The following is a 12,065-nucleotide window of genomic DNA, read 5'->3' as shown; positions in this document are numbered from 1 at the left end:
CTCTTATCAGCTTATGAGCAAAGATGTGTTTCACCTAGCAGGACAGGTGGGTCCCATCAGGCCCCAGCATGCCTTGTACCTTGAAGACTCTTCCATAGTTATAAACCCAAAAGTTTAGGCAGAGGCACCAGTCCTGAAGCCAGGTATTGATATCTTGGGATTGCCTGTTTAATCCAAAGTCTCTCCCCATTACAGGGAGGACTGAAGAAAACACTGCTGAATTTTTTAGCATTCTTCCCAGGGCCTGAAATCTGTTTTGATCAACTTTAGACTTTTTGTTGCAACATCATTAGGACCCACGTGAAAGAGCAGGGGTGAATAATGGTCTGAAGGCTGTTCATCGAGTGGAGACATCCCTAACCCAGGCCCCAGGGAGGCAGCAAACTTCCCCGAAAAAGCAGTCCAGTCTGCAAATGGGTGCTTCTGTTTTGCACAAGAGGGAGTCACCAGTGACCGTACCTTGCTGTTTTTCTTCTCGGGGCTGGTCTTAATGCAGGTCTTGTTGTGAGAAGTTGGTCGATCTGACCTTGGTGAGAGTGCTTGCACAGGTTCCTTCTCTTTCATTACATGCTTCGTTTGTCATACCCAGGGCCTCATACCTATTCTGTAAAGACAGCTGAGAGGGTAAGAAGGGGTTTCTCTTACAGCTTCATGCAGTAAGCTGCTTCCACCCCTCCCTGTCCCTCCCACGTGCCTTCCTGCTGGCACAGAACAGATCCTGGACCTGCCATGCTGAGTTGGCTTGTGTGCATCAGAGATGGCAGAGCACAGCTCCAGCTGTCATAAAGCTGGGTAGAAGGGAGTTCTGCTTTAAAGTTTTCTCCAAAGAACAGTGTTTTCTTTCTCTGTCTCATTTATTTGTGTTGTGCGTCTTGTCTCTGGAGATAAGAGGTGGGGGAAACGAGGGAAGAAAGATGACTCTGATTTTAAGTTTCTCAGTGCCATGTGACAGGTTTACATGAACTGTTTTCTGTCACAACAGTTTCTGTACACTTTAACAGCTCTTCTTTGCAGGGTCATACTTTGCCATGTCCAGAGTGCTGAGCTACACATGCAATCAGCAAATTCAAGTCTTCTCATAGACATGGCAAGGAGACAGGAGGGGAAGGAGGTGGCCTGTCCTGTATTTTTGGTGCAGTTGAATGCTGAATCCATTTTTTTTTTTTTTAGTATTTCTTCTTCCTCTTCTCTCCCATATATCCATTATAGTGGGATGAGGTAAGTGTCCTGGATGACAAGAAGCGCCTGATCCGAACCTTTGAAGTCTGTAACGTGGCTGAACCAGGTCAGAATAACTGGTTGCGTACTCACTTCATAGAGCGACGCGGAGCCCACCGAGCCCATGTCCGCCTCCGTTTCTCAGTGAGAGACTGTGCCAGCATGCGCACCGTGGCCTCTTCTTGCAAGGAGACTTTCACACTCTACTACCACCAGTCAGAGGCTGACGTAGCCTCTCAGGAACTGCCAGAGTGGCATGAGGGCCCCTGGACCAAAGTGGATACTATTGCAGCTGATGAAAGCTTTTCCCAGGTAGACAGCACTGGGAAGGTGGTAAAGATGAATGTTAAAGTACGTAGTTTTGGGCCACTCACCAAGCGTGGCTTCTACCTGGCCTTCCAGGACTCGGGAGCCTGCATGTCTCTGGTGGCAGTCCAAGTCTTCTTCTACAAGTGCCCAGCTGTGGTAAAAGGATTTGCCTCCTTCCCTGAAACTTTTGCTGGAGGGGAGAGGACCTCGCTGGTGGAGACACCAGGGATGTGTGTGCCAAATGCTGAAGAAACAAGCACGACTGGGTTCTCAGGTGTTCGGCTACACTGCAATGGAGAAGGAGAGTGGATGGTGGCCATTGGAAGATGCACCTGCAAAGCTGGTTACCAGCCTGCTGATGATGAACGAGCCTGCCAAGGTGAGAGACCCTTTCCCCCCCCCCGCCCCTTAGGCAGCCACTTCTTTGTTGATTCTCTCATTACAAGTGTTTGACGTTTGCCAGAACTGCAGAGAGTGAGGAGATTAAATCGTTGCTCACAGGGAACGCATACTGACAGCTTCTTCTGATGCTTTTAGCACCCTGGGCTGGAGCTGGCGTGACCATCTCTCGGTGCCAAGAACATGGTTGGAAACTCCACTCAGGCCTTAGTTCAGCCTGCCACCAGAGGCAGCCTGTTAGGCTACAGACACTATAATAGCAGGAGTTGTAACTTGCCACATCTAACATAGCTCCACTTCTTCACCAAGAGGTGATGGCATTGAAGGGGAGGTGGACTGTGGAGCAGAGCTGAGGAAGCCCAGTGCTGATACCCTCTGTCATCCTAACTAGCTTGGGCCCTATCGCCAGTGCTGCTGGAACTAGTATTAAGAAAAATGGCAAATGGCAGCAACTTGGTCATGGGACAGGGAATGTGCAGCCCAGATCTATGAACTTGACTCAGTAAGAAGAAACAGTCATAATGGTATTATCATTGCCTTTAATGTGCACTCTGCCCTGGGGCCTGTGGTATTGCCTGTGAAAGGCTTATAGGAGAAAGTAGAGTAAATTACGTATCACCCAGTAATCGTATTGGGCCAAAATCTGACCAAGCCTGACCACTCAGTCTAATGTCATGACTGTCTTCCTGTCTCAAGCTTAAGACAGTCCATTAGACCAAACTGCTTACATTTGTTATATAATTCTGTATATAACGTTCTTTCGGTGCTTCCTTGGCTTTAATCTGCGTCTATTCAAGATCTCTCAGCAACGTCAAATGTTGCTGCACTGCACTTAATACTCTAAAAAATAAATGTAATGTGGAACCTAGTTTTGGCTGCAGACACAATCTTAAAGTTGGGTTGTAATTTGTTCAAATAAGAGATTGATTGGGACATTGAGAGTACAAATATTCTGGTTACTACCAAGTGCAAATACAATGGATAGTTAATGTTTGTCAATATGTCACCTTAAATTCCTGTTTCATGAATTGATTTGAGTCGTGTGAAATATTTTTTTTAAATACAGTTCATTGTGCTAGAGACTTATAAAGCAATTAAAATTAGTAAGTGCTTTTTATTTGCTTAAGCTCTGAGAATGATTAAAATGTGTGTGCCTTTTTATCCTTCTTATCCTGAAAGAAATGTAGCTACATTCATACGGTGCTGCTTCTGAGGCAGAAAGCCCAGACAGACATATAGCAGCTCTATATGGCACAAAGCTTGTTGTCTGCATCAGTACCATGACTAGTTTACAATCCAGGTGATTCATAATCCAGTCAGTAATTTAGTATCAGTAAGTCTTAAGCACTTAAAAAATATGGAAATTAGGCTTGGCAAATGAAAATAGGGATTTTTAAAGAATTGATCTTCCCTTTTTTGTGGCATTCAATGAAAGCTGATATGCCCTTGCAGGCCCATTATCACAGAAGCTGGAGACAGATGAAAATAGTAAATATTTTAAGGCATAACTGAAATAATGACAGTCTGTCAAACCACAAAACACCATTCCCATCATTTACTTCCTGAGATTCCATGTGCTGCTTAGAACAGCCAAAGACAACCATTAATGAACCTTAATGTTAGAAGGTATTTTTTCTCTTTGTGTTTCTTGTAAACTTATCTGGCTTGATCACCATTCCTGATCTCTTCTCCTGCTAACAGTGTATTGCTGTCCTGCCTGGATGGAGCTGCATTCAGCTTGCATAGTTTGTCCCCCTTGCTTGGTGTTTTCTCTGTGTGGTGGAGTCCTTCCCAGGACTTCTCTGTGTGTTCTCCTTTCCTAAGAACACTGTGATGCAAAGTTGCTACCATGTTCTGTATGCAACACACAACAAAAGCAATAGCCCAAGGACAAATTTCTGCTGAAGATCCTGCAGGGAGCTCTTAATAAGACTGAAGAATGAACCGAGGATAGGAAGAAGAAGCATTTTTCCTTCTTATACTTTAGTAGAGGAGTGTGTGGGCATTGCCTTCCCTCATATGTAAGCCTGTGGAGTCCTTCCCGGACCAGCCACTACCTCTTTATCTAGAACAAAGTATCTAACAAGAACCATTCTCAGCAGATAGGTAGAAAGCCCTTTTGGTTTTTTCCTGCCCCCTACCATGAGTTAAGATACTTGATTTCATTAGTTTCATAAGACTGTCTGCTGTTTCTTACTATATGGCCAATTTCTCCAGCCAAATGGAAGAGTGAAACAACATCCTTGGGTAAGCCCTCTAGGTGATGTGGGATGTGCTATGTGTGAGATTCACTTTTGACTTTACCCAATTCAGTTTTTTCTCATGCTGAACAGCCAGAAAGGAGACTAGCAGTTTACAGAGGAAAAATGAAGGCTGGGACCTTAGCTCCTTTTCTTTCTGTAGATGTATACAGACAGGGTGCTTGCCTTACAAGGTTTCCTGCAACTCTAAGTGGTTTTCTACATGGAAGGCCAGAAATGGAAAGTTCTGGTTGATTAGGCCATCCTAGGCTACTGGTTCCCAAAATTCTGGACTGGTTTGCTGTTGTCCCAAGTCTTCTCTTAGATCAACATGTTCATTACGGAAAACTGTTGTTCCTAGATTCCATCTCCACAAACCATTTTACAATATAATGTGTTTCTTGGGATTCACTGCCAGCTGCTTATCATTAGCCTTTTGGGATATTTATATTTATATTGGGATATATATAAGGATATAACATATCCTTAAGGGATTTAAGTTACCAGATGCTTTTGGAAATAGTACTTAGAATTCATGACTGAGACATTTTAAAAAATATTTCAAAAATGACAGTGTGGAGAGAAAGAGGATGAGAAATGACTCCTTGATAAAGTGCTAAGCTGACTTCCAAATGAAGAAGGTGAGCCCTGCCTAAATCTTTCCTCTCTTGTTTTGCCTTTTTTCTTCACACAGCCCATTCCCTGGCAGTCCTCCCAAACTATAACTAGCTAGTAAGTGCTTCAGCTCCACCTCTTTTACCTAAAAATCCCTTACTCAACTGATGTCCTATTAACAGTTCAGCAAGAAATGATTCTTATCACTTAATTTGTTTTATCTCTGTTGGTTTGATGCTTTCTTTTTCTATTTAAAAAACCCAGAAGCCATACTCTTCACTCCTTATGTTTCTTGGGTTTTCCACTTTCTCTTCCCCACCTAAACAGCTGCAGAACCTATGAAACTCTAGGTCAGTATAGGGGCCTATTGTGTCACCACGCCTTGCTTCTAGCACTGGGAGATCCCACTGCATGGAGAACAAGGTGCAGGTTACACAGTAGCAGTCACTGCGAACAGCCTGGCTCGGTGGGAAGTTGCTTCCTATCACCATAAGCGGGTCATGGGTTTATTTCAGGGGTGGGAGGGAGGCAGTGTTTTATCTAAAAGTTGCTTAGATATTTTTTTTCTAGTGCATCTTCTGCATGCTAATTATGCTATCCCATCTTTCTTGCATTCTAAGAGTAATGTCTAAATCATATTTCTACAGTATCATCAATAGTTAAGTCCTTGGCATCATCCTGCCCTCTGCAACGGCCAAGCTCCATCTTTTTTTCCAGCTGATTCAGTTCAGGGCTTGTCCTAGCAGTGCCTCCCACTATCTGGTTGAAGCCAGCGGCATGGCCATGCCAGCTATCATCTCCTTACAGCTCCATGCTGACTGTGCTTTGTCTTTGTTGTTCCCACCTGAGGCCGTCTAGCTCTGCACATCCCGTTTTCCATAGCCCTTGGGCTGAGCTGTGCCCCTTCACCCCTCCTGGCCTGGCTCCGGTGCCAGTTCGGGCAAGCTGCACATGCAGTATGGGTTCCCGCTGCCCCACGGCACAGCCACCGCGAGCAGAGTGCCCACATGACGAACAGATCCCTTGTCTCAGGCACATGCTTCCAAACGTCCTCCTGTCTCCCAGCTCAGTTCCAAGTCATACCTGGGTGCAAACAGTCAGTGTCACCTGTATCATATTCCCTAAAAACAGTGCTGGGGGTGCATATAGCTCTTCTGGAGTTTCCAACTGCCCTTCCTGGTCCCTCTCCCCTTGCTGTATTTTTTTTTTTTTCTCTCTGGGAATATTTCCTCTGTGCCCTTACTGCCCAAGTGAGCTTTTCAGTGCCTCTTTATCTCCCTTAATGTCTTTGGTTCTTGGGCCACCGCCTCCCTGTTTTCGTGTTCTTCAGCCCCTTCCCTGCCTCCCTGCAGGATTCCCGCATGCTTCTTTGCGGGTTCTGGCGCGGGATGCGTGTCAGGCGCTGCCTCTGCCGCTCTGTTGGTATGTGCTGGGCGCAGGGCGCAGCTGCAGCAGGGAGTTGGGCAAAAATGGGTCAGTGGCTCTGAGGTGAGCTGTGCCCCCTGAACTGCTCCAGTGTTCTGTTGCTGTGCCAAGATGTGAAAAGTGGCAGACAAGCTGAAGGGAAAGCGCTTGCTTACCCAGAGCTCTGCCTTCTCCCAGCCTAGCCTTGATGTGATAGGGGACGGCAGCTTGTGCTGCCCCCGAGGCACCAGCTCCGCAGCCCACTGCCCTCACACCGGGTATGGTGACACAGTGGAGCTAAACCAGCATTTTCCTGGAAAGCACTGGTGCCTGGCAATGACCAGGTTGCGCTTGCCCCATGACGAGGCCACTGGCTCAGCTGGGGTTGGTGTTGGGTGGCAGGCATGTGGTGGAGGTGCCTCGAGAGAGGCTGCTCTTGCTAGGGCTTTCCCTGGGGGGTGCTGAGGCAGTGGTGCTCGCTGAGGCAGAGTGCACTGCTCATTGTGCTGGCAGGCTCCCTTCGGCCAGTGCATGCCATGCCTCCAGTGAGCGCAGCAGCTGTCTGCCGGGATTGCCGGGCCATGGCAGTGGGGTGACACCGTGATGTGCAGCGAGGAGGGAACGCAAGGTATGTGAAAGCTGGAAACTCTTATGGTGTGAAAAAAGAGATTCTTGGGAAACAAATGGGAGATAGATTCTGTCTGCGTGTGGAAAGACAGCCCTAGGCTTACTGCAACTGCTTGAATAAAAGGAAGTGGCTTTTGCCTATTTGGGTTGCCAAAGGATTTTTATTTTTTTTCTTTCCTCTGGACTTGACTTTTGATAGGCTATTTATAGAGTGACTGGGCTGAGGCAGTGCCACCAAAAGCTCCGTGTCGTGGGAACAATTATTGTTGCCATCTGTGGGCTGAAGTCCCGAGTGCAGTGAGCTAGCATATCTTAGACAAATTTGGAAAGGGATAAAAGTGCTTGTCAATGTGGGCAGCTCCCTGTCTGGATGCAGAGGCAGGGGTCAGGGTTTAGGTGGAAACAGAGGGTATGAGATAGCTGCATTCGCTGCCCATGGAGGCCATTCTTCAGCTACATGGAGGCCATTTAGTGTCTGCTCTAGTCAGTCCTGCCTTTTGGGCCAAAACTGCAAATGTAAAATATAAGTAATTATGAATTTTGGGTCACAAACTTTTTATTTTTCTTTTTTTTTTTTTAATCTTCTTTTTTTTTAACTGTCTTCATTTAGGAGGTGGGGTGGATGTGAATCACGTTTAATCGCTGCAAATCAGCTTTGCTTGCGATATGCTGTATGATTTCATTTGCTGTTTTTCTTCTGGATGTAGAAATACCCAGAGGCAGAATGAGAGTTTCAAAGCATGATCCTTTCTCTGTATCTGCCAGCCCTCCTGGAAATACCAGCGTGAGATTATAGGTTTATGTAGTCATTAATTTATTTTCATTAGGCAATACAAAAATAATCACTGTGGAGAGATCTTTCCTCCTAAGTTGCTCTTCATTCCACTACATAGTTCTTCACCTGCCATTTCTGTCATGTGAGTTGAACTGGGCAGGTGAATCTCTTCCTGATTGCTTTCCTTTACACTTTTCTCTGTCTCCTTTAATTTGCCTCAGGTTCCTCCCTCAGGGAGGAACCTGCCAATGCTATTCACAGTTCACTTCTGAACGTCTGAAATGATATGTGGTCTGGTGTCAGGGACTTTACCATTCTTTGTCCCCTGTTCACCCACAGTCATGTATGTGGTGAAGGATCTGGCAGTGGGGCAGCCAAGGCCACAGGGATCATCCACACATTTTATTTTGCATATGTTTAAGGAAAATAACAGAATAGCTGAACATGGAAGAGACCTCCAGAGGACATCTCCTCTAGCCTCCCCTTGTTACACGGAGCCTTCTTATCTCCCTTCTCGCTGTGACGTGGTAACAGCATTTTAGGGTTGTTTTCTTGAGTAGAAAACTAAGCGATCACAGTCGGTGGTGGTTTTGCCCATTAATCGTCTTGTAAAATTGATGCATCTCAATGGAGACTTTAGCTCACTTCCTCTTGCATCTTCTTTGGGTCACTGAGGAGGAATGTGATAGCCATAATGGCAGAAATTCCACCTCTTTTCCCAAAAGGGAGGGATCATGTGAAGACAAAGGAATATCACTGAAACCTGTTCTGTTGATGAAACAGGTGCAGTGGAATTTTATTTGTCCAGTTTACTCAGCTGTAGTGGAGTGCTTATAAATGGGCTTGTGTGGCTCACAATCTCCTGCTAAATACAGGAGAAGGGAGTATTTGACCTGGAGACATTGGAGTGGGAGATATATTTACATTAAGTCTCCTACTTTGCTCTCGGTGGCAGCTGTATCACAAAATCAATTCAGACACAGGCCAGGCTCCTTCTAAAATGTGGTTAGGTATGGGTTTTTTGTTGTTTTTTTTTTTTTTCCCTGCTGCTTGTATTGGAAGTTTTTCTCAGCAGCCTGCTACTTTAGTTGGTGGAAGCATTCTATTTAAACCTGTAATTGACTGTAAAGTCACCTGTTTTCATGCTGACATTGGTCTTCAGCAAAAATAAATGAATCTTCATTCACTGACTTTTCCAGTTCTGGGATTATATTCAAGAATAGATGCTGCCTCAACATGAGGCAACTTTTGTGACAGCATGAGGAGTGCAGCACACTGCAAAGCGTGAGGGGAGAGAGCAGGAACCTGCCTTTGCATGTGGTGCAGGCATATAATGGCAAGCACAGTGCATGGACAAAGTAGTTAGATTTTGTGAGGCAAATATGAAAGAATAGCTGTAAGTATTTCATCTCTAGTATTTGTTAAGAGTACCTTTTCCAAAGTGTTGTCTCTATAGTGTTGTACTGTGTCTCTAGTATGAGTAGATAACATTGTTATCCACTGGCAGACACCATGTCCCTACACTGAGATTTGTATTCCTGCTGCGTTGGTCGATCGGTCGGTCGATCAGTCGGTTGGTTTTTATGAGCACCTGTTGAATGCATCTGGTCACTTGTGTGACCACTATGCTATGATGTGACTGACTATCTATAGCATTAATGAGATCTTGCATGGCCTTTTAAGCAATAGGCTTGCCCTACCTTATATAAACTGGTTTTCTTTACTGAGGTCATAGTGCTTCTGGCACATTCATTCCATTACATAAAACCTACAACATTGTGCTTTTGCTTAATACCTTTGTCTAACTCATCAACAGTGTGCCATCCCTGCAGATCTCATCCCTGCATTCCCAGGCTCAACTGCAAGTTGCTGATAGACTTCAAAGGACCATGTAAAAATAAATGTTTATTTTTAACACAACCATATTTATTTTAAAATAAAATTTATTTACTAAACACCAGACAAATCCTTCTTCATTCACAGCTTTGTCTGGCTTTCCATATTATTTGCAGTTGGAGTAGAGATTAATCTACCTGAATTCTCTTAGCACTACCCTTGTGGGGTAAATACTTTTTTGCACTGCAGGGGTAAAGTCTATATCTTCTCCAGATTTCCTTTTAGCATCACATAGACTGCATGCGATATCCTTGTCTGCTCATTTTCACTATTGTGACTAGCAGCAAGGTCATTGTCCCACTTGATGTCAGGCTCTAGTACTGAATGAAGAAAAAGAATCATTCTTCAGGGTCTACCCTGACAAGTGGAATGGATGTACCATTAGTTCTAAGCCTTGACAAAAGCTTGATAAAGGGTTTGATGCAAGAAAAAGCAGGACTTGTAAGAAAATAAAGACATTCACATTCAGTCAGCATTCTCAAATTTGAAATAAATAAAGGAAGTTCTCTGAAAGTGGTTAATTTTGGTTGAGTGACTATGTAGTGTGCTGGATGAGAACTGCCCATTCATAATACTCGTAGTTTCAGTACAGGTGCACTTGCCAACAGATGTGAAAATTATATTCTACATCTATGGCTGTTATCAGAGCCTTAAACTGAATGAAAGGGGTGTAATTCATAAAGTGGACAAAATCTTAGTTACTTTTTCATCCCCAGGAACATAGGGACTGATTTTTCCATATAACAATAAATTGATTTTCTGCTGAATAAAGGCCTGAAGGGAAAGACAGTTGCTCTTTTTTTACCATTGTCCATCCTATGCAAAATCACAATCTCTTCTTCCCCCTTCCTTATGGCAATGCATCACACACTGTTGTCGTTTTCTGAGTGCTGGAAAGAAGCAGTGATCTCCTTTCTTGACAGCTGTCGTTCAGAGTTGTTGAAGTCCCTTGTATGGTCTGACCTGTTCCAGGGCTTATCACGCTTATTGCAGGGCGTGTGGAGGTTCCTTTGCAGTCAGAAAGACTTCTGAGAGAAAGGCTGAAGTGATGTAGCAGGCGTAAAGCTGATGGGGCTCCACAGATGTTATTGGCTGTTATGTTCTGGACCGCGACTGTAACCTTTTCCCTTTTCAGCTTTGTTAAGGCTCGCATACCTGTGGTTCCACAGTATACATCAAAAATTCCACAGTGGGCTTTGAAAACCCAAAGCAAAGTGAATTGAACACATGTGAGAAGAAGATTAGATGAGCAAGCTACTCTGTTTTTCTGAAGTTGTTTTCCTTTGTTAAAAAGATGCATCAATGGCCACCCAGCACCTAGTTAGAAACATTTCCAAATAATTGTTATTGGAGGCAGAAGCCTGCAAGTACAGTAAGTAATAACCAGATGGGCTAATTCTGCAGCTTCTGGTGTGGTGTTCCATTTTGAAACATTCGTTAGGTACCCTAATTTCACATTAACACCTGTATGCAATATTCTTCTCTTACAGGTTTTCCATTTTTTTTATATACTTTTACTATCCATACTTTTTTGGAATGTTCTGCTTATGGTAATCCGTAGGTCAGTTCTCCTGAGTGTGTCCCTTGGGTCTTTTGACATCAAAAGTTCATCTGGGGTCTATCTTAAAGTTTCCCATTCCCTGTAAATGCTCTTTATCATGAAGTTAGCTAACCAAATGCCAGTCCACAAATGAACTTTCACCTGAGCTTGTTCAGTCTGTAGAATCTGCAAGTGCTATGTCTCTATTTCTATATTTCTATTTCTGTAGAAAATCAGCTTTAGAAAACTTGCGTAAAACTTAGATTAAAATTATGAAAGCTTTATCCTGGTACTTCCAAGGTAAGATCCAAGCACCTTCTGTTAGGTAATACAGTATAGAAACCTTGCTAAACCTAGAATGTGCCATACTCCCATCCTGTTAATAAGCTATTATTTCTTCATTTTCCTTCCCTGCAGGATGGATTTCCATTCTTGTTTCAGGTTTTTGTGTAGACATGTTCCTATGTGTTTGCAGATTAAATTTGACTAAATTAAGAGGCTTTTATCCATTATTGGGAAGTTTCCAGACCTACAGAAAAACAATAGGACTGCCAGTCTTAGTGCTTGCTCTGAATTTAGATACAAAATCAGCCATTGGTAGCTTATATTACTTTAAGCAATGAAACCGTGGAAGGCAGCATAAAAAATCCATTTTTGTGGCTGTGTTGGATGCGGGGAAAGAGGTATGGGTAATACCTGTAACTGTTAGGGCAGTTTCCAGACAGGTCACATGCCGAGGCTCTTTGCCTTCTCCAGTGCTGAAGCTCTTTGAGTGAGTAATGAGAAGACAATTATTTCAGATGGCCAAAGCTGTCTCTGGACTGATTCTCTTTCATCTGCCAGTCAATCAATTTAATAAGCTACTGTATAGAATAAAATAAGCTGTTTTGGAATTGCAGCTTTCATAATGCATGCTCCGTAAAGCAACAAGACCTGGAGTAGCTACTCCATGTAATAACTTCTCCCTACCATAGCAGCATGAGTTAAATGTAAATAAGCTTGTGTTGTTTCTGGAATCTGAATTAATGAGTTACCTGCTTTT

General features: G+C 43.9%; 1 protein-coding gene across 5 annotated transcripts in view; it reads left to right on the top strand.

Annotated features, from left to right (window-relative positions):
* The window catches only part of LOC119148097 (ephrin type-B receptor 5), a 69,395-nt gene that overhangs the window by 31,906 nt on the left and 25,424 nt on the right, over positions 1-12,065 (top strand). For 4 of the 5 annotated variants that reach the window (XM_037387739.1, XM_037387740.1, XM_037387738.1 and 1 more), the window contains exon 4: positions 1,210-1,906. In XM_037387739.1, the coding sequence (XP_037243636.1) occupies positions 1,210-1,906 (697 nt within the window). The remainder of the gene's footprint in view (positions 1-1,209; positions 1,907-12,065) is intronic. The other variant, XM_037387743.1, reaches the window with a different exon arrangement.

Source organism: Falco rusticolus, chromosome 5 (genome assembly GCF_015220075.1).
Source record: "Falco rusticolus isolate bFalRus1 chromosome 5, bFalRus1.pri, whole genome shotgun sequence".
Classification (NCBI taxonomy): domain Eukaryota; kingdom Metazoa; phylum Chordata; class Aves; order Falconiformes; family Falconidae; genus Falco; species Falco rusticolus.
The sequence above is the reverse complement of the archived record's forward strand: the minus strand, read 5'-3'. Positions and strand labels throughout refer to the sequence as shown.